At 42.6% G+C, this 23,129-nt stretch overlaps 1 protein-coding gene across 2 annotated transcripts in view; it reads left to right on the forward strand.

The window, feature by feature from the left end:
* The first annotated feature begins 96 nt into the window (after positions 1-96).
* The window catches only part of LOC117385159 (rho GTPase-activating protein 12-like), a 28,651-nt gene continuing 5,618 nt past the window's right edge, over positions 97-23,129 (forward strand). Inside the window, exons 1-13 of one of the 2 annotated variants that reach the window (XM_055228790.1) lie at positions 359-606; positions 3,519-4,242; positions 9,848-10,069; positions 10,161-10,241; positions 10,918-11,046; positions 13,506-13,607; positions 15,623-15,684; positions 17,145-17,226; positions 18,766-18,864; positions 19,630-19,728; positions 20,508-20,613; positions 20,911-21,027; positions 22,287-22,385. In XM_055228790.1, coding sequence (XP_055084765.1) covers positions 3,550-4,242; positions 9,848-10,069; positions 10,161-10,241; positions 10,918-11,046; positions 13,506-13,607; positions 15,623-15,684; positions 17,145-17,226; positions 18,766-18,864; positions 19,630-19,728; positions 20,508-20,613; positions 20,911-21,027; positions 22,287-22,385 — 1,891 coding nt within the window. In that variant the 5' untranslated portion in view covers positions 359-606; positions 3,519-3,549. Of the gene's footprint in view, positions 607-3,518; positions 4,243-9,847; positions 10,070-10,160; positions 10,242-10,917; positions 11,047-13,505; positions 13,608-15,622; positions 15,685-17,144; positions 17,227-18,765; positions 18,865-19,629; positions 19,729-20,507; positions 20,614-20,910; positions 21,028-22,286; positions 22,386-23,129 lie in introns of both variants that reach the window. The other variant, XM_033982434.2, reaches the window with a different exon arrangement.

Raw genomic sequence — 23,129 nt, forward strand, 5'->3', positions numbered from 1 at the left:
TCAAGTAAAAACATGTTATCTCTCCAACTGCACAGGATTACGACTACATTTTTCCAAGCCGGTAGTGTTGTATCCATACGCACCCTGGAGGGCGCTGTCCCCGTGTGCGCCACAGAACACCTGAGGCTCAGAGAAAAGCCCAGACAGGAGCTCTCACTCGGAGTATGGCACGTCTCCAGGGACATGTAAAGTTATTAGGTTCAGATTAAACTAGTTTGGAAGTTAATTTGTGGTTCTCTGTGGGTCCAAACCTGATGTAGCCACACTAAACATCCATTTACAGTTACACATGGGAAAACAGCTGTCATTTGTCAAAACTGCACTCTCCTCCGTGTTAATCATTCTCCAAAGCGGAAGAGGCGCTCTGAGGTGACGGCGCTGGGAGTGACACCTCTGCGCCACACCACGCGATCCTCACAAAGTTACCGACAGCGGCCCACGGGAACACCACAGCCAAACGGGGCCAAACCGGGGCCGAAACTGCGTCTTTCCCGGGACAGGAGGCACCGACAATCCGAGGGGGAACTGCCCGAAGCTGAGCAAGAGCTGGAGGCGCCTGGAGCCCGTGGAGCAGAGTCCACGGAGCCGCGCATTCCAGCGGAGAAGGTGCGTAAAGGCGCGGCTGGGTGTAGCTCTCACACGGGGCACGGGGGTTTAGCCTCGGAGCTAATCACGGAGCAGTACTGCAGTAAACTTTTTAATTATACAATACCAAAACAAAAGAAGCCGTGACTGAGTGGATCCAGCTCATGTCCAGCCCTGTGCCAGCGCAGTAAACCCGAGGACAGGCTCTGGTGAAAAGTTAAGCCTCTTAGACATATCCAGTGTGACGGTGGCCTTAAGGCAGATTCCGCGCAGGAAAAACCCACCAGGAAGTTTTCAAACACTCACTTTATTTGACCAGAAATGTGATTTTTTTTGAGGGGGATGGAGAGTAAAACATCCACCGGGGACGTGCGTCTGTCTGTGCGTCTGTGGAGGGGACAGCCCGCAGAGGGGACAGCTTTAGGGGACACGGGAGCAGTGCCCGGAGGCTGCTCCAGTGAATCGTGAATCACAGCAAAATGCCTCAAGTTATGACTCACAAAAACCAACGACTAAAGAAGATGAAGACAAGATGAATGTTACCAAACTACTACTACTGCTGCTGTTCACTGACTGTGTGGGTTTTAAAACTGCACTGTGTCACTTTTCTGTGGGATCTGCCACCTGCTTGTCTCCATGGAGAGGTTATCACTTGACCTGGAGTGTTCTGCAGTATGTTATTCAAATCATCTTATATTATAGATGTGTTTATTGGGGGTGGGAGGGGGGCTCAAAAAGCATACATTCTTACAGTAAGTGGGGTCGCCTCTCCACAGACCTGACCTTTACCTTAGCCTGGTGCCATCTTCTGTTTGTCTCATTGGAGATAGATCAAATAAATGCAATACTGTGGAACATTTCAGGTAAAATTAAAATGGAGGCAAGCTGGTAACAGAACCTCCACCAGAAAGTTCCACAGTGCAGCTTTAAGGGCATTCACAGTCCAATGTGCTTCCGAGTCCTCTCCGGTTCCGGAAGTTAATTTTCCATACAATTTTCCCATACATTTTTCAGAAGATTCAAATAGTCAAGAGTTCAAAGGCATCACAGAGGCTAACCAGCTACGTGCGTTTAACTAATGACCCAGTAATAACACCGTTCTTTTAAATAAAAAATAAAAAAACAAAGATTTGACTATATGTTTAAGTTTCACAAACCGATCATATTATTATTGTGGTCATTAGTTACCGCAGAGCTGATCAGCCCTGAACTGTTGAAGTTGTATTTATTTATTTCTTATTTTCTTTGAAAAGTCTATGGGAAAAATGAGTGGGAAATGTACTTCCAGGACCAGGAGCTGGGCAGTCACTGCTGAGCTCCAAAGAATCACTATGGGTTTTTTTCCTGTTTGGATCCAAAACAGGAGACTCTGTTTTACTTGAATATTTTAATAATCCTTCTGATATCTGGACTAGTCTAAAACACATCCCAAAGAGGTTTTATATTCTCTCTTTAGAAGCCTCCAGTCTGGACATCTGACCATGGCCTGTATAAAACTATATTTACAAAATTAAAATTTACAGCAGCAGTAATGACTACTACTACTACTACTACTACTACTACTACTACTACTACTACTACTATTACTACTACTACGATTACTACTACTACGATTACTACTATGATTATAGAGAGTAAAGTCCCATTAGGGCTGCCTGGTTTCAGCAAAATATCTAATTGTGAGATTAGAGTTGCAATGTATATTTTAATAATAAAATTCTGTTCATAGTTCACATTTTAAACACTTCCAGAATAATTGACAAAGACTGAAATATGAACCGACAACCTAACACATCACGTTTCAGAACATGTTTGTGCAGATCGAAACTACAGGGTTAGAATAAAACCCCATGGAGACACAGGGAGGGCATCTGACGCACAGAGACATTTCAGAACATGTTTGTACAGATCTACACTACAGTTAGCCATTTTTATCCATTCAAATTGCGATTTCGATTCAGTTGCGATAAATCTTGTGGCTCTAATGACACAGTTTGGGAATAATAAAGTCACTGTCAAATTAAACATGTGACTGTGACAGGAAGCAGTGATGTAACTTCCTCCTCAGACTTCAGCATCATCACTTTAAATGTGCAGATTTCACAAGTGCAGAGTCTGCACCTGATTTCCTCCCCTCTCTCCCTCTCTCTGTGTGTAGCTGATGCTCTCTCTCTTTTTCTTTCTCTCTCTCTCTCTCTCTCTCTGTGTAGCTGATGCTCTCTCTGTCCCTCTCTCTGTGGCTGATGCTCTCTCTGTCTGTCTCTCTCTCTTTCTTTCTCTCTCTCTCTCTCTCTCTCTGTAGCTGATTCGCTCTCTCTCTCTCTGTATAGCTGATGCTCTCTCTCTTTTTCTTTCTCTCTCTCTCTGTGTAGCTGATGCTCTCTCTGTCTCTCTCTCTCTGTGTGTAGCTGATGCTCTCTCTGTCTCTCTCTCGCTCTCTGTATAGCTGATGCTCTCTCTTTTTCTTTCTCTCTCTCTCTCTCTCTGTGTAGCTGATGCTCTCTCTGTCTCTCTCTGTGTAGCTGATGCTCTCTCTGTATCTCTCTCTGTGTAGCTGATGCTCTCTCTTTGTGTAGCTGATGCTGTTTCTTTCTCTCTTTCTCTCTCTCTCTGTAGCTGATGCTCTCTCTCTGTGTAGCTGATGCCTTCTCTCTCTGTGTAGCTGATGTTCTTTCTCTCTCTCTCTTCTCTCTCTGTGTGTAGCTGATGCTCTCTCTCTCTCTCTCTCTCTGTGTGTAGCTGATGCTCGCTCTCTCTCTCTCTCTGTGTGTGTAGCTGATGCGCTTTCTCTCTGTATGTGTGTAGATGCTACTCTCTCTCTCTCCCTCCCTTTGTATCTGATGCTCTCTTTCTATCTCTCTCTCTCTCTCCCTGTGTAGCTGATGCTCTTTCTCTTTCTCTCTGTGTAGCTGATGCTCTCTCTGTCTCCACAGCTGATGCTCTGCTCCCCTGGTTGTGGGTGCGATGGCCAGCCTGCCGCTCGCCCCAGGGCAGCCCTACGTGGAGGTGGAGTACGATTACGAGTACAAGTCCAAGGACCGGCTCATCTCCATCCGGTCTGGTGACTGTTTCCTGCTCGTGAAGAAGACCAACGAGGACTGGTGGCAGGTGCGGCGCGACGAAGGCTCTAAACCCTTTTATGTCCCGGCGCAGTATGTCCGCGAAGTCCGCAAGGCGCTCATGCCACCGGGACATGCCCCTTCTGCCCTGGGACACGCTCCCTCTGCTCCAGGACACGCCCCCTCTGCCCCGCCCAAGCCTACACAAGGACACTCTCCCTCTCAGACTGGACAGCCCCCTTCTCAGACGGGGCGGGTCTGGGTTAAACCAGTCGCTCTGGAACTGCCCAGTGAGAATCTGAGTCGGAGGGAATCGCACTCGCGGCGCTCTTCTTCAGGGCAGAGGGGGGACAGTCCCCTCCACAGCCCGACCTCAGGGCCTGTCTCTGGGCTATCGGTCTCAGAGAGGGGCCCCGAGGCGCCGGCGCCCCTCAGACGCAGCAGCAGCAGTATGCTGCCTCCCTCCACGGGGCGCTCTCCAGAGCTGCAGCGAGAACCTCTGGATGTAGACAGTCATCAGAACGAGTCCTGGAGTCACGAGTCCGAGTCTGACCTGAGCTCCAGCTCCACTGAGCAGCTGCAAGTCAGACACAACGAGGTAATGATTATTATATTATTAATAATGCACTGTGTACTGTATGTGTACTCCATGTGTACTTTAGAGCAGCTGCAGTTCAGACACACCAGGATATCAGTAATAATAGTGATCTATAGAGTGTGGTATGGCACATAGGACCTGTACATGTGAATTGTTCCTAAAAAAGCTATATAATACAACAGCCGGTAATGAGACATGTCGTGTAAAGCCTTTTCTGTTCACTAAATGTAGTTTTAGAGGCAAGTTGTGAGTACGTACTATTACATCATGTCATAACAGTGTCCTGCACTAAACTCTTGTGGTTTTAACTCTGCTGATGAGTGGATTTGAGTGGACTTGAGCCTCTGACTGAAGGGACGCACTAGCATTTAGCTTTACCACTGACAATGCTTTTTTAAAGGGTCTCCACAGCTAAGAGCCACGTAAACATTAATTGTTTTATAGATTATTGTAAAATTACATCGGACACATCATTAAAATGTAGTTGTGTTACTGCTGTCACTTCTGTGGTGTAATTGATCATACCGTGGTGTTGTGATATTGCAGTTACCGCGACAGCCTTATATGCATACAGTGTATATACTGTGTGTGTACTGCGTGTGTGCCCTATGTATACTGTGTGTGTACAGTGTTTATACTGTGTATGTACTGTGTGTACAGTGTATGGTCTGTAGAGCAGCTGCAGGTCGCATATCATTATTTATTATAATAATAGCTATAGTACATGCACTGTGTACGGTGTGTGTGCTGTATGTGTGTTGTATGTGTGTTGTATGTGTGTTGTATGTGTGCTGTATGTGTGCTGTATGTGTGTTGTGTGTGTACTGTGTGTGTGCTGTGTGTGTATACTGTGTGTGTGCAGTGTGTTGTATGTGTAGTGTATGTGTGTTGTATGTGTGCTGTGTGTGTACTGTATGTGTGCTGTGTGTGTGTGCTGTATGTGTACAGTGTGTGCTGTATGTGTGCTGTATGTGTGTTGTATGTGTATTGTGTGTGTTGTATGTGTATTGTGTGTGTACTGTATGTGTGCTGTGTGTGTGTGTGTGCTGTGTGTGTACAGTGTGTGTTGTATGTGTACTGTATGTGTGCTGTATGTGTACAGTGTGTGCTGTATGTGTGCTGTATGTGTGTTGTATGTGTATTGTGTGTGTTGTATGTGTATTGTGTGTGTGCTGTGTGTGTACAGTGTGTGTTGTATGTGTACTGTATGTGTGCTGTATGTGTGTTGTATGTGTATTGTGTGTGTACTGTGTGTGTGCTGTGTGTGTATACTGTGTGTGTGCTGTATGTGTACAGTGTGTGTGTGCTGTGTGTGTACAGTGTGTGTTGTATGTGTGCTGTAGAGCAGCCGCAGGTCTATGTGTTTGTGTGTGTGAGTAAACTGAACTCAGATAATCTCTGGTTCTAAAAATGAAATAACTGAAAGTAACTGAGAGCTCCTCTGTCTCTGCTCCTCTGTCTCTGCTCCTCTGTCTCTGCTCCTCTGTCTCTGCTCCTCTGTCTCTGCTCCTCTATCTCTGCTCCTCTATCTCTACTCCTGTGTCTCTGCTCCTGTGTCTCTACTCCTCTGTCTCTGCTCCTCTGTCTCTGCTCCTCTGACTCTGCTCCTCTGTCTCTGCTCCTCTATCTCTGCTCCTCTGTCTCTGCTCCTCTGTCTCTGCTCCTCTGACTCTGCTCCTCTGTCTCTGCTCCTCTATCTCTGCTCCTCTGTCTCTGCTCCTCTGACTCTGCTCCTCTATCTCTGCTCCTCTGTCTCTGCTCCTCTGACTCTGCTCCTCTGAGCTTCGTGGGAAACTTTCTGTGGGTCAGTCCTGTCACTTACCTGGACGACTGGAAAAACTGGTTTAAATTCACAACATTCACAGAAAAGGGGAAGAGAGAAAGAGAGGAGGGAGAGAGTTAACCTTTATTTTGTACTGTAAAGGGGAGCTGTGGAGGGATGAAGAATACGTATGTGACTCATTATAAACATTGGTGATTGTAAATGGACATAAATAATGTGCTAGCTGCCGCGTTCCATTCTCTCCAATTTATATAACTTTGTATTGAAAAACTGAGGCCCTTCTCTCTGTAACTGCTGCTGTCAGGCTCGTCATTCTCGTCATTCTCACCTTAAATGTTCGTATTAACCGCTCTACACAATCTTGGGGTTTTTGTTTTGCTATTTTGTCCGAAAATCAAGATATGAACATTAATAACACACCGATCAGGTGCCTTTTTTCACCGAGGTTGCTCCCGCTACCGTTAGCTACAGGTTTGACTGACAAGGTTACTAAACGGTGTTAGAGACAGGTTTCCATGTTGATTACATTGTACTTTGCCATGAAATATCCAAAAGGTAAATTCACACATGTTGAACCCGATCATTATGGAGGAGAGAGTGAGTGAGAGAGGGAAAGATGAGAGTGAGATGAGAGAGGTACAGAGAAAGCGGGACAGAGAGAGAGAGAGGCAGAATGCAGTGCAGCAGGTTGGAGCTGTTTGTCCTAAACTTGAGAGTTCAGAGCAGAGGCCCAGTACTGTCCCCACAGGCTGCTTCTGGTACTGCATTCTGACTCTCCACATTTTCACTCTGTTCTGTTCATAAAACTGTAACACCAAAACATTTGAAAAAGCAAGAAGCTGTGTGACTGATCACTATGATGTACTGTTGTAGTCAAGACCACACTAATTGAGACCAAGACCAGTCCAAGACCACAGGGTCCTAAGACCTGGACAAAACCGAGACCCCGGCCCATCTAGACCATCTTCATGTCATTTTGAGACATACAGTTGAAACCAGAAATTTACATACACTATATAAAAAGACAAGCTTTTTTTCTCACTGTCTCTGTCAGACTAAACTTTTCCTGTTTTAGGTCAATTAGGATTACCAAAATTATTTCTATTTGCTGAATGCCAAAATAATGAGAGAAGGATATTTTTAGACAAATTTTCTTTCATTTATTCTAAGTCAGATGTTTACATATAGTAAGATTACTATGCATTTAAACAGTTTGGGAAAACCCAGATGATGATGTCTTTGGAAGCTTCTGACAAAATTTGAGTTAATCAGAGACACACAGCTGTGGATGTATATGAACCACACCTGAAACACACTGCTTCTTTGTGTAACACCATGGGAAAGTCAAAAGAAATCAGCCACAATATCAGGAAGACAATTGTGGACTCACACAAGTTTCATTGCATAAGGTTCATCCTTGTTGCAATTTCCAGATGCCTGAAGGTGCCACATTCATCTGTTCAAACAATTATATACAAGTATAAACACCATGGGAGAGTTCAGCCATCACACCGCTCAGGAAGGAGACGGGTTCTGTGTCCCAGAGATGAATGTGCTTTGGATCAAAATGTGCAGATCAATCCAAGAACAAAAGCAAAAGACCTTGTGAAGATGCTGCTGAAGCTGGTAAGAGTGTGTCATTATCCACAATGAACCAACATGGGCTGAAAGGACACTCTGCAGGAAGAAGACATTACTCTAAAAGAAACATAAAAAAGACAGATTACAGTTTGCAAATTCACACAGGGACAAAGACCTTATTTTTTGGAGACAAAACAAAAATTTTACTGGTCATAACGAGCATCGTTATATTTGGAGGAAAAGAGGGGAAGCGTGCAGGCCTGAGAACACCATCACAACTGTGAAATACGGGGTGGCAGCATCATGTTGTGGGGTTGTTTCGCTGCAAGAGGGACTGGTGCATTTCACAAAATAGATGGCATCATGAGAAAAGAACATTATGTTGAAATACCAGTGACGGGCCGTGCATGACATCCCACTTACACATTACAACACCAACACTCAGGAGCATTTAAAACCAATAAGCAGCATTGCATTCTCAATTAAGAGTAGGAAACTACGTTCACAGATACTGAGAAAAATATTCAAGATTTAAAGATGCCAAACAAAATGCCACCAAAATTACACTTTGAGCTTAAACATGTCTGTACAATAAATGTTTCCGTTTCATATAAGACCAGACAATAACAAAACAAAGCATTTTTTGGAAAAAGTAAACTGATCATTTGTATTTTTTGACAATCGGCTGTACAACAGCAAACAACTGAAAATGTGGCACAGCAGAGATTCAACAAACTTTAGTGCAGTTTTAACTGAAATTACTTCAATGCGCCACATAATTAACATTATAAACTCACTTTTTCATCATGGCGCTCCGTCTCCCTGTGTGCCTGTTCACTGAGCTGCAGGTCCACTCGAGTATCTCCAAACGTTTTTAAACACATCGTAGCTTTAAGTGCCCAGCTGTACAACAACGGTACAGTCTGCCGCGTTTCTCAGAAGCTGTGACTATAGGTACAGTTCATAGTCGCTCATCTGGAAATGATGGACAAACCCTTTTCCTTGCTGGGACAGGTTAGTTAGCGCAGGGGTTGGCTGACCTCGTCTCATAATATCCAGCTTTTCATGAAAGGCCTGTCTTCAAAATGACGTGGAAAGTATATCTGCAACCAGATCAATCTCTTCTCCTCCTTCTGCCATTATGGGTTAATAACGCAACAATCACAGTTGGATCTCTGGGTTTAGTTTGACATTCTGCAAACTGCCACCTTTCACACTGTAGCAGTGTATATGTGTATGTGTATCCAATCACGTACATGTCCAGTTCAGAGTAGGACCTTTACCTAGCCCTGGTATGCAGAATCGAGATCTGACTGGCTATTGACACTGACTGTGTCTGTGTCTACTTACAGTAGAGGGGCCTGCTCTGTTTACTCCCAGGAAAATGAAGGTCCCAGGAAAATGAAATTTGCCTGACAACTCAAGCAGCTGAAATATAATTGGATAAAAACTGTAACACAATAAACAACATTGGAAGTCACTCAACTAAGTGGATATGATATGACATACAGAGAACAGAGGATAGAGAATATTTTTGTTTACATATTTATTAAAATAAAATAAATTAACTTTTCTGAGCTTGCTTAGGCCAGCAGAGAAGGCCTTGCTGGCCCTGAGGGCCCACCACTGTGAAAGCGACATGTCAAGACATCATTTGGAAGACCCATTTGTGCCCAAGCTTTAACCTCCTGGATGGACAGTGACCTGACGCATGCTGCCAAACTGGTGACAAAGTGGCTTAAGGATAACTAAGTTAATGTTTTGGAGCATCCATCACAAAGCCCCGATCTTAGTCCTATTGAAAATGTGTGGTCAGATCTGAAAGGCATGTGTGAGCAAGGAGGTCTGCAAACTTGGCTCAGTTACACCAGTTCTGGCAGAAGGAATGGGCCAAAATTCAAACTCAAACTCAAAATCTGTTTCAAAATAAGTAGGATTTTAAGCATGTGTTAAAACTTTGTAACTGCAATTTGATTATCTTACTGGGTATGCAGGGATATTTTCCAGCCTCTGCACATTTACTACACCAAACACATCATGACAGATACATATATACATATATAGTGCACAAATCCATATACAGTATACATATGGATTTGTGCACTTTTAAGAGGCCAGCTTCAGCTGCATGTGGCAGACTTCTGTGTACACTGTAGCTGAAGTTTACAGAAGTTTTTGCTCAGAGTTTGGTCTGATCAGTGGATAATGCCTCTCTGATCCCTCCCTCTCTCTGTTCCACAGACAGGTCCAGACTCCCTCCACACAAACCTGCAGGAGTTGAGGCTGAGTGGGTCGGCAGTGCCCCCCCTGCCTTCAGGTGCACCCCTGTCGTCCTGTGGGGACTGGGACACTCATCGGGACCCGAGCGGTCGTCTCTTCTATGTGAACCAGAGCTCTGGGGAGCGCACTTGGAAACCTCCGCGTGCCCGAGAGCAGGGAGGTGGGGTTAGGGTGGGTGGAGAGGTGGGTGTGGAGACCAGCCGCCATAGCATTGAAAACACTAAGAGCAGCTATTTGTTTACTGTTGTTTGTTTATTTGTTTTTCTGTGGACAGTGGGTGAAGCCCGAGGATGACCGGGGGCGGCCATTATATTTGACTGCAGATGCCTCCAGATCTGAGTGGGAGCTGCCCAAGGTACGTTTTAAATTGGCTTTTACTTATTTTTTACTGGATTTCTTGGTATTAGATTAAAGTGTTTACATGCTCTGTGGAGCACCCTCAGTGGGATTACATTTAGTTCTTTTTACTTCACTTTTGGGTCAGCCTTGTTCACATGCCCCACGGTATCATTCACCATAAACACCATGAGCCACAAGAGGAGCATCAGCTGACTGCACGCACTTGCTTCCCTGGAGCTTCACATGGAGGTCTTTTCTTTCCCCTGTCATGAGGGCCCCCTGGAATTGTCACTGATTAAATTCATCCAGTTTATCTTGTCAGATGCAGATTTCAAATGGACCGCACAGCAGCGTTCATTCGTACAAATGCTATACATGTTCCAAGTGCTTACTTTCACCTGAGACTGTGTAGGTTGGCCGAAAGTCGGACGGGTTCACACCACACTCAGCCTGAGAAAGAAAGAGGAGCCGCTCCAGAGTGGAGCCAAGCCCTCCTGTTTGAGGCGTTCAGAGCAGCCATTTAATGGGAATCAGAATGAGACTGTTGAGCTCATACTGGCCCAAATGCACCACTTTCTGAGCAAATGCTCTACGTCAAACTAGTGATGTGAAAATGTGTTTATACTCAGTCCAAAGGGAAGGGAGGACATCTAACTGACTTAAATCCTGATTGTGTTCATTTTGAACCACAGTTGAACAACTCGCCTCCTCACCTGAACACAGAGATTTCTAAAACACGGAGTCTGGACCGTCGAGGCGTCGATCCCATCGTCCTGACCAAGTGGAGACACAGCACCCACATCCCTGAGCACAATGAGAAGGTACACACACAATATACATACACATAAACACCCGCATCCCTTAGAAGGTACACACACAATACACACACACATAAACCACACATCCCTGAGAAGATACACACATACATGCACACATCGCCAAGCCCACTGAGGAGTTACACACACAATATACACACACATAAACACACACATCCCCAAGCCTGCAGAGAAGGTACACACAACACACACACTCAATATACACACTCACAACACAATATACATAACACCAGAGGTGTGGTCTGGTCTGCACCACACTGCCTTTATCTCTCTAGAAATGCAGACATGCTCTTCTGTGTTTTTAAAGTGTCTTCAGCAGAAAACAGGAGTACGTAAGTATGAATTGCCTGAATTATCCAGATTATAAAAAGAGCATTCGTCAGGTTAAAGAAGACTGAATACACATATTACAAACGGCCCATTGATTTCCTGATCAAAATTGCAGAGCTGACAGGCCCGGTCTCTTCAGAGTGACTTTTACAAGCAGCAGATTTTCATTCATGTGTTTTTGTTGTTGAAAAATGTATGTGACATTTTTTAATCCTATAGTCAAAATCCAGAGTCTGACTTTTTATTTTTTTTCAAATTCTCAGTAAGTACAGAGCAGTGGGCGGGGATATGGGGTATGTGAAAGCTTTTTGAGCACTCAAGTCTCAAATGCAGGACAATACATCATTACTCAAACACAGCTTCGAGTGAGTTTAAGATGAGCAGACAGAACAGTGATACAGTATGTCCTGCTTTAAAGTGTGAGTGTTTTTTGCAGCGTCTGAAATCACGACGGCGGCTGCGTTGGGCCTCGGCTCGTCTAAAGCCGTACCCGCCTCTCAGAGTCAGTGAATGGATAACGGTGCCTCCTACTGGGCCCTGAAGGCAGCACCAATCACCGCTCCTTCTGTGCCACAAATCACACACAACCGATCTTTTACTTTTCAATCTCTGGAAATGAAATTTAGCCGATTATACTTTTAATCAGCATGAAACTGTGATCAGAGAAACTGATTGTTATGAATAATAATAAATGATTCTACTGTCAAATGCAGCTGACAGCAGACAAAAGATTATGGATGAATAGCACAGTGTCCTTCTCTGTTATCTCTTGACTTTATCATAAAAACTGACCCAGGAACAGTCGCAGCAGAGACTTTACTTCTATGGTGTATTCACTGCTAACACATAACATACACTGCCTGGTCAAAAAAAAAGTTGCCACCTGGATTTAACTAAGCAAATAGGTACGAGCCTCCTCCAGTTGGTCAGGTCTAGGTTCAACAACAGTCTGTGTTCAAAGAGTGAGGTCAGCTGACTCCTGAATATACTGAATGACCAGGTTATTCCATCAATGGATTTTTTCTTCCCTGATGACACGGGCATATTCCAAGATGACAATGCCAGGATTCATCGGGCTCAAATTGTGACAGAGTGGATCAGGAGCATGAGACATCATTTTCACACATGGATTGTCCACCACAGAGTCCAGACCTTAACCCCACTGAGAATCTTTGGGATGTGCTGGAGAAGCTTTGTGCAGTGGTCAGACTCTAACATCATCAATGCAAGATCTTGGTGAAAAATGAATGCAACACTGGATAAGCTTCTGCAATGTCACAAGATTTATTTCCATCCAAACAGTGCCACAGGGAATGTGTGACGTAATCAAAGCTAAAGGCAGAACAACCAAATATTAAAGTGTGTGACTTTTTTTTTTTGGTGGTGACTTTTTTTTTTGGCCAGGCAGTGTATTTAGATCACCATGTTACCATTTACTGTTTTGAAAAAGCTATATATGTCCATAACCATGTATTAACATATTTTATACATTTCATTTTTGACACTGAGTGTCTCCTCCCCTAGCTCCACACACTAAGTCACACCCCCTTCAGAGCGCTATTACAACAAAATCAGCTGCATCCCGCTAATGAAACTACTGCACATCACATCAGATTTGTAAAGATGTGTACAGTCTTGTGTCATGCTTTTATATATTTATGAAGAATTGTTATGTGGGAGCACAGGTGACACAGGACTGTGGGCGGAGCCTTGTACAGGGTTGTACAACTAACCGTAAGGAGGGTTTGAAGAGGGTCCAACATACAAAGTTGTGAATTACCCAAAGATACAAAGATCACATCTAAAACCTCTTCAGACATATTTTTGATCAGCGAACAATGTTATAACATGGTAGAAAGCTCAAAAAATACCCCCTTTTTAAGATTATTAGTGAAGGACACTGTTGCAGATGATCCTTTAGCTTCATGAAGAACTATGTTTGTCAGTGAAGCAGATGTAACTGCTGCTTTGAAAAAAAAAAAAAAAAAAAAAAAATCAAATTGTGACCTAAAAACTGTGATTCCAAATGTCATTCAAACCACAATCTAATCTGAACATTCACGTAAATGTTCCTCTGAGTCTGACTTGGTCTGACCTCAGTCTCTTGTGTCCAGGATCCTGCGGCAGGTGTCAGGGTCCCAGGTCTGGAGTCCCCCTCGTCCCCCACATCCCCCACGTCCCCCACGTCCCCCACATTCCCAAGACCCCCCTCTTCTGTCAGTACCCACCTCCCCCATCACATCCACTCTCCTTTACAGTATATGTACAGGGGGCAGGTCTCACAGCACTTTTTTAGATGGTTAGTGCTGGATGGTGCACTCTGGAAGGACGCTCTGCTGTGATGGTACTTTGAAGAACAGAGTTACTATAAAATACAATGTATACATTTAAATGTCAAAAATATAACAGTTTTGGCCTGTCCAAGCAACAATGTTAATAGAAAGCCAGGTTGGGAGGGACGGTCTGCTGTGAATGTTCATTTGAACTGATGAAGTTTAGGAACAGGGTTATTTTTTAAGTTATGAAATGGATTATGGTTAAAGTTAGAGTCAAGGTTAAAGTTAAGGTTAGGGTTCCAGTTGAAGTTACGGTTTGGTTAAGGTTAGGGAAATGTTTTGGGGTAGTAATATGTGGCAGCAGTAACATGTAAACATAATTGTGTCACCCAGAGCCTTATCTAAATTCACACTATAAAATAAAACATACGTCATATTTATCACTTTTTAGGCCCGCTCAGAGCAACAGAAGCTAACACGTTACTGTAGCAACCAGAGCTACATCGCTTCCATCCCTCCGGAGCAGACCATCGAGCACTAACCTTGTATCACTTTTGGTTCTTTTGACTTTTGGGGTAGCCGTGGCTCAGTGGTAGAGCGCTGCATTGGATGGAGATGTTTGTGTCCTCAGGCAAGGCACATCTCCTGCTTTGCTAATAGATACTTTGCAGCGACATCACACTGGGGGTGTTGTACATGAAAATTAAAGAAAAAAAAAAAAAAATTGATTTAAACGGCACATTTTCAGGAGCCCATGATCAGTCCGAGCATTCATAGTCCTGTTTAGTCATTCTCACCTTTTTTAACAAAAAGGTGAGAATGACTAACTGAAGGACTTTTAACAGCACATATCAGCTCACCTGTAGTTCAACTAAGTCAGTTCTTTATGGTGAGACTGTGTTAAAACAAAGCCTAGTTTAAATTCTAACAGAGCTTCAGACTGAGCAGTACCTACAGTTAGCATCACACCTCCAGGTAATGTTGAAGACATCAGCTGCAAAGTATCACATAGGAGTCTTTCTGTGCGACTGATAGTAGATGCAGATTAGCAGCCACACACGCGTCAGTCTGCCTCCTTCAGTGTACGACTGAGAGTGACTGAGAAATGCTTGAAACTTTAGTGTGCAGAGAAGCTTTATGCAGCCAGAGCACAGTGCATCTGACAGGTTCTAGTGAAGTTTATAGTTTTACTTCCTGGTTGGACACAGGCAGTAGATGCGACACACGTAGAGATAATTCCATAACTGTTACCTAGCAACCGTAATGTTAACAAGGGGCAAAACTTGTCTAAATTACACAATAGTTATGATTAGACTAATAATAAATGGCAGCACTTTTATTTTGTTAAAATGCCTTCCTTGTGTGGAAATTGTCTTAGTGTTGATGACATAGGCAGAGGGATTCCGTTTTACAACTCAGCTCTGCATCCTGTATTTTTGTACTTTTCTTTTCAACTTTTTCCCATAAACTCCAACTTAACTGATGTAAAATTAAGACACATATTCACACAAGTACTATCCACCAAACCAAGTCAGAATTGGAAAAATAGGGAAACCTGTCAGATGCATTTTAAATTGGTTTGCTCTTGCATTTTGTCGACTGTGAGGTGTTTGTCGGTGATGGTTTGATGGATTCTATTATTAGTTTTATTAGTTTTGTACATTTATTTTTTGTTTTCCCTCTCTCTCTACCCCCACTCTTTCTCTCTCCTCTCTTTCTTTCTCTCTCTCCTCCCCTACTCTCTCTCTCTCTCTTCCCTGACTCTATCCTGACTCTATTCTCTCTCTTCCCCACTCTCTCCTCTCTTTCGCTGTTCTCCCCCCCCTCTCTTCCCTGACTCTATTCTCTCTCTTCCCCACTCTCTCCTCTCTTTCGCTGTTCTCTCCCCCCCCCCCCCCCCTCTCTGTCTCTCTCTCTTCCCTGACTCTCTCTCTCTTTCTCTTTCTCTCTTGCAGCCATCTGAAAAGTGTGCCATTCTGAACATGACCAAGATCACTGAGAATGGAAAGAAAGTCAGGTATGGACGGGTCATTTCATTCCTACTGATTATTTTTAGGGGAAACTGTATTATTTATATATATATATATATATATATATATATATATATATATATATATATATATATATATATATATATATATATATATATATATATATATATATACATACATACATACACACACATATATATGTTTTGTTTTTTTTGTTTTTTTTCCTCAGTATCCCCCATCTTTATAATTTTTTTGTCTTTAAACTGAGGTGATGATGAAGATGATGCTGGACTTTTCAGATCTTTTGACCATGTTATAGTTACTTCACCTTAACTCCCTTTACAACCCTTTACTCACCTGAAGTTATATTTGGAGTGATTTGCGCACGTTTGAGCAATCTTTAATCACTTATTTTGATTAAAGATTGCAAGACGTAATTTTGCCAATTAACTCCTGTTTTCACCGTTACTGGTATGCGCCTTCCTTCTCCAATTTTATTTTCTTAATCGATGTTACATGTAGGATTCAGCAGCGTTGCCTTGTCATTTTGGTACAAGTGAAAAAAATAGATGGATGGATGGATGAAAAAAATACGCCACTCACTAGTGACATGTCCAGCTATCCCATAGACTGTATATATAAATGGACATGGCTAATCTGCTCGTCGCCGCGTTCCAAATAGGAAGGAAGTGATCACGGGGGTATTTCCGGCTCCACTGACTCTGGCTCCAATTCACTTTGTATTGAGAAACTGTAGCCCCTCTCTCTGTAACTGCTGCTGTGAATCTAGTCATTTTGGTCTTAAAATGTTCGTATTAACCCGCTCTACATGATCCTGGTGTTTTTATTTCACTATTGTGTCTGTAACTCAAGATATGGACATTAATAACAGATAAATCAGGCGCCTTCTTTACCCAAGGTTGTGGCCGCTAGCGTTAGCAGCAGGCTTGATTGACAGTGTTGAGCACTTCTTGCTAAACCAGCGGTGCGTGCGGGAAGGGGTGTTACTTTCAACAGCCTCACTCCAGATTGGCTGTTTGGTTGCTATGATACTCTCGATTGGAATTCCTAATATGCAACTACGCTTCAAATTGGCCCCTATAACTGCTGACGTCGATGAGCTTCATTTAACTAGAGCCGAATGTTATGGGTGACATCACACTCAGTTAGTCCACTTCTTTATACAGTTTATGAGCTATCCATAGAAGGAGCCGACAGCATGCAACTCTTTGTTGTGATGATTTACAGCGATGTCAGCTCCCATGGGGCACTGACATTTTTTAACGCGGAAGTCAGCAGACTTGTTTATAATTTAAGATCAATATTGTGTTTTAAAATGTCCAAATCATAACATAATGATCCACAATATGTTTTTAACACTCATACTGTCCTTTGCTTTTAATGACTATTTACTATGACAGTTTATGTGTCCTGTTAAATTGTTCCCCATTATAAATACACTTGAGTCAAACTGTTGTGTTTTCAGGAAAAACTGGACATCTTCGTGGACAGTGCTCCAGGGCTCCACGTTGCTGTTCACCAAAGGACAGGCAGGGGGCAGCAGCTGGGTGAGTCGCACAACACAAGCTCCAAGGCACAAGAGCAGAGAGACCTGGGGTAGGGTTTGAACCACCAACCTCACAGGAAGAGGGAATGTCCATGCTTCATCACAGCTCACTCCAGTGTCACATGAGACCCACATAGTAGAATCTAAATATTAAATAAGTGTCTAGTGCTGTCATAATATTAAAATCTCAAACTCTGTTTCAATACTAAGGAATAGACTCGATACTCGATACCCGTTCTGATACCATGATGAAAATAGAAACACTCTTTATTTACCAGAATGTGATTTTCCACATTAAATGGTAGTACTTTCTTTTATATTTCCATGTGTCCTTATATCTGTAATCCCTCAGTCGTCCAGTAGGTTCCATATTGGTCCATGGGTGTATACTAGTCTATGTGTCTTAGACTTGTACTGATACAGCTCATGATCTTTCTAAAGATATTCAGGAAAGGTTTATTTCTGTCTTGTGAATGTGACTTTTTTAGTATTGATACCTGCTCAAATGAGGATCTGGTTTTGATACTAGACCTAGACTGTCTATCTTTTATTATATTTGAGTCTGCTCACACAAGTTCAGAACCTACGAGTTGGTCCTGTTGAACTAAGCCCAGACCAGCACTGCACTCACACGTGGTTTATTCCGGACCAGGACCATAGACTGTAAATATAAATGGACACAGCTAACCCCCTAGCCACTGCGTTCCAAATAAGAAGTGAGCATGGATCCTGTCATTTCCCAATTTGAGTCTTTTGCAGAATTTGCGGCAATCATGTCAGTTTTTATCTTGACTATAAATATATATGAAACATTAGTTCACCATTATTTAAGTTAAAAAAGAGTTCACAAAGAAAGTTTCATATGGTTTATTTTTGTAAAAACACTGGTAAAATCCTCACTCAGATCAGCTGGCCTCGATGTTTCTCTGCACTCATCTGTTTGCTCGAGCTTTTTAGCAGTTAAATGTGGTTGTCGTTGGGTTCAAATTTAACTTCAAATAAACATATTTAAAGAATAATAAAAATACATCGCATATTACGTGTAGTTTGTCTGTGTGTGAGTTGCTGCAGAAGCATCTAGGCACGCACAGATCCAATTTTTATCAAAATTTGTCTGCCTCAAATTGGGAAATAACAGGTGCACTTCCATTCTATCGTCTCACTTCACTTTCACATTTCACTTTCTATTGAAAAAAAACATCGTCCCTCTGTCTTTAACTGCTGCTGTCAGGCTCGTCATTTTAGTCTTAAAATGTTCCTTTTAACCCGCCATACATGATCCTGGTGTTTTTATTTCACTACTTTGTCCATAAATCCAGATGTGAACATTAATGACAGACCAATCAGGCGCCCTCTGTCCCAAAGGTTGTTCCCGCTAGCGTTGGTAACGAGTTTGATTGACAGCATTGCTAAGTGCCTGCTCCCTGTTAAACCAGCTGTGTAGGTGCAAAGGAGCGTTACCTTCAACCGCTAACGCTCTTGATTGTGTCTTTGGTTGCTATGATACTAGATTTGGACTAGAGTGTTGTTGCTGTTACAGTTTGGGGGCCAGTCTAAACCAGAGCTGACTGTGGATCTGAGGGGAGCGTCTGTGGACTGGGCACCTAAAGACCGCTCCAGTAAAAAGCACGTGGTGGAGGTAACTTAGGAGTCACTTTATTTTCATTTTATACTAACCCAGTCATTTGAGATGTTAACCATAAGCACGTGTATATCTTATAATTCCTATTTCTGCACCAAAAGCTAGAGGAGAATAATCAGCATTGTTATTCTGTATTCAATATTCTTTTTTGAGCTTTCTACCCTGTTATAACATTGTTCCGTAGTTTCATTAGCGCAATGCACCCTGATTGTCACTCTGAAGGGGGAGTGACTTAGCACAGAGAGCAAAAGGAGGCGGGCAGACTTGGAGTGTCAAAAATTTAAGTAAACATATAAAACATGTTCATACATTGTTTTCGTCAAATATATCATTTTTAAAACAATAAAAGATAACATGGTGATCTAAATATGTTATGTGTTAGCAGTTAATACCCCATAGAAGTAAAATACCCCCTTTAAATTAAGCCCATAGAAATTTGCCAATCAAGACATTTATAGGTACATTTTAGCACATTCCTGATGCATTGTTAAAATACATATTCAGTCAAAGTCTATTTTTCATTTTTATGTTCTTAATTATGTATTTATCATTGCCTATATGCATTTTCATTATTATTATGAACTGTTTTATATTGCACCAAAACACTGAAGCAATGTCTAATTTTGTGAAGTTTCACTTAAACTTACTTTGATTCTGCATGTATATTGTTAACCTGAAATGCAAAAAAATGTATATACATTTCTGTCAATATTTCCCAGATAGCTGACATTTTGTGGAAGTTTGACTTGAGTTTTGTTTCAGCTGAAGACTCGTCAGGGCACTGAGCTCCTGATCCAGTCTGACAACGAAAACCTGGTGCAGGACTGGCTCCAGGCTCTGCAGGACACCATCTGTGCGCACGTGAGTATGAGAGCGTACGTGAGTATGAGAGCGCACGTGAGTATGAGAGCGCACGTGAGTATGAGAGCGCACGTGAGTATGAGAGCGCACGTGAGTATGAGAGCGCACGTGAGTATGAGAGCGCACGTGAGTATGAGAGCGCACGTGAGTATGAGAATGCACGTGAGTATGAGAATGCACGTGAGTATGAGAGCGCAGGTGGGTATGAGAGCGCACATGAGTATGAGAGCGCACGTGGGCATGAGAGCGCACGCGGGCATGAGAGCGCACGCGAGTATGAGAGCGCACGTGAGTATGAGAATGCACGTGAGTATGAGAGCGCAGGTGGGTATGAGAGCGCAGGTGGGTATGAGAGCGCACATGAGTATGAGAGCGCATGCGGGCATGAGAGCGCATGCGGGCATGAGAGCGCACGCGAGTATGAGAGCGCACGCGAGTATGAGAGCGCACGTGAGAGTGCAGGTTGGTATGAGTATGAGAGTGTGCATGTAACGTCCTGCTCACTGGCCTCCCAAAAGAGCAGTTAGACAGCTGCAGTACATCCAGAACACTGCTGCTCGGGTAGAACCAGGAAGTACTTCACACATGTGTCCTGTGCTCAGGTCTCTGGCTCCTGTGGCTCAGAGAATAGACTTTAAAGCAGCTCTAGTTAAGTCTCTCCATAGCCTAGCACCAAAGTACATCCCCCACAAAGTAGTGCAATATTTAATCTAAATGTGTTGAATCAGGTGGTCACATGTCACATCTGTGTAAAAATGGCGTGTTGTGCTTTGTTTTAGGCGTGGGAATCTGACGAGGGAATGGACGACGACCGGCCCGAGTCTTCAGATCAAGAAGACAAAAATGACAAAGAGAAGGAGCACAGGGACTCCAAGAAAGACAAAGGTCAGAGGTCACACAGCGGTCAAACAGAGGTCAGATAAAGGTCAAGTAGAGGTGAAACACGTGAAAGTACAGGAGAGACAGAGGCTATGGTAAATAGTATACCGACTTATCGTTCAATACATGAAAGATGGAACAAAATTTTTTGTTGTGGGTATTTTTTTTATATTTTTCTGTGCACTGATTAAAGATGAGATGTAGAGGGTTGAATACATTATTTCTATAACCCGTTATCTATCAAAACGAAATAGAGGTAAATGAAAACATGTTAAAATTATGTTAATAACAATCTCTGTGCAGGCATGAAGAACAGCAGCAGCCTGGACGTGTCCGAGCACAAGACCCGACGCAAACTCAAGAAATTCCTAACGCGCCGCCCTACTCTGCAGGCAGTCAAGGACAAAGGCTATATCAAAGGTAACAGTCTCCTATGCAGGTGGTCAGGGCTATATCAAATATAACAGCTCCGTTTGCAGATACGGGCCTTTACCTTTATGTAGTTTTAAATAGTTAGCAGACAAAAATGTGTCTCCACAGGTCCACTCCTCATGTGGACAATGCGTACTGCAGCCTATGTATGTCTAAGGCTGTTTCCACATCGCTGAATACTTTGCCAAAAACATTTAAAAGATGTATGTGTAAACTGTGTATAGTAAACCCAGTTTTGTATGTTTCAAATTACTCTAAGAAATATCTACAAGTGTCTCAACTTAAAGGTGCATTCTGAAACTTTTATGGTTTGATACCTGTTCATCTCCATGGAGATGTACCGTACATTTCGGACTATTGATCGCACCTGAATATAAGCTGCACCAGCTAAATTTGAAAAGAAAATCTATTTTGTACATAAACAGGCTACACTTGAATATAAGAAATCTATTTCCTTCTGTGATGCCAGATCCATTGCCTTTATCTTAAAAGCCGCATATGCATTTCTGCATGTGTTTTCCATGATGAAGGCGTGTGCATAATGGGCAAAATGTCAGTTTAAAATCAAAACTAATGTTTTCTTCAGTGCATAATCTTTCCCCACATCTATCTCACTGTTGCGTTTACAGCTAGAGAGTGCCCCTGGTGGACATTAGACAGTAAAAATCTATAAATTAGCCACACCATTGTATAGACCATGGGGTTCAAAGTGTGGGGGGGAAAAAGCAACGGCATATAGTCCAAAATTTACGATATTTTCTTTGCCTAAAATGTTCCACAATATGCCATTAAACTTACACATACAAAACATACTTATTCACTTTGAGGTGTTGCTCTTAAATAACTTGTAAAACAGGCCTTCTTACTGTCAGTTTGCTCACTTCTTCACAGATCTGACCTGTAACTTGGCCTGATGGTGTCACCTGCTTTAAACCATGGGCTTAATGCCGTACTGTGGAGCAAAAACATAGAACCGCTGAAGACGCACAAGTTACATAGTACACATTCAAGTATAAACATGTCAACAGGCAGTTCAGAGATAGTTTGGATATTTGTCAAAGCATCTGTGATATGTGAAAAATGAGCTACTGCAGTGAAAACACTTAGAGGTCATCTAAGATCCACATTGTGATTCTTTGCTTCTTGTCACTGGTCTTGTTACACAGACATCTTGTCACTGATATTTTGACCTGGTCTGATTTAAACATTTCTTTTTGAATACTTAGTTTGTGTGTTGTTGTCTCCAGACCAGGTGTTTGGCTGCAGTCTGTCCAGTCTGTGCAAAAGGGAAAACTCCACCGTGCCGCGATTCGTCAAACTCTGCATCGAACATGTGGAGACCAGCGGTGCGTCGCCGCCTCTGACACCACACAACACTGAAGGAAGCGGGATTCAGTGGAATTTATTTAAATTAAGACACTGTATATTAATCGATGTGTCAGAGTTGCCACAATTCATACTTCACTATCAGCATTCCCCAGGGGTATGATGCTAACTGGAGCCACTGCTCTGTCTGAAGCTTTGTTAGACTTAAAACTGAGCTCTTTTTTTTTTTTTTTTTTATCACAGTCCAATCATAAAGAACTGACATGACTTGAACTACAACAGGTGAACTGATTTGTGCTGTTAAACAAGTCCCCCTGAAATAACATTATAGTCACAAGCTAGTTGGCATTAGCCAACAGTTTTTCAGGTACCATGAACAGGACCATGAACGTTTGGATTGATCACAGGCATCTGAAAGTGTGTGCATTGTATCTCCATGGCTGAACATTCCACCGTAGAGATACATGTAGAACACCCCTAGCATGATTTCACTGAAAGTATCAAGAGCTACATTTAATCTATTATCTAAGGCAGAAATAATATTGCACATAACATGACTATTTACAGTAAAAACATCTTATGGTCATGTGATTATAGATGTAAAAATAGGTAAACTATACAGATTGTCGGTCATCTCAGAGTTTACACTTAACAAAAATGTGATATTCTGGTAGAAATCACCCAAAATCTCTAAATATGCCATTGTTAATATTTCTCTTCCTTATTCCTCTCAAAATGATATGATAAAGACAAATGCTTTACTT

Source organism: Periophthalmus magnuspinnatus, chromosome 17 (genome assembly GCF_009829125.3).
Source record: "Periophthalmus magnuspinnatus isolate fPerMag1 chromosome 17, fPerMag1.2.pri, whole genome shotgun sequence".
Taxonomy (NCBI): Eukaryota; Metazoa; Chordata; class Actinopteri; order Gobiiformes; family Gobiidae; genus Periophthalmus; species Periophthalmus magnuspinnatus.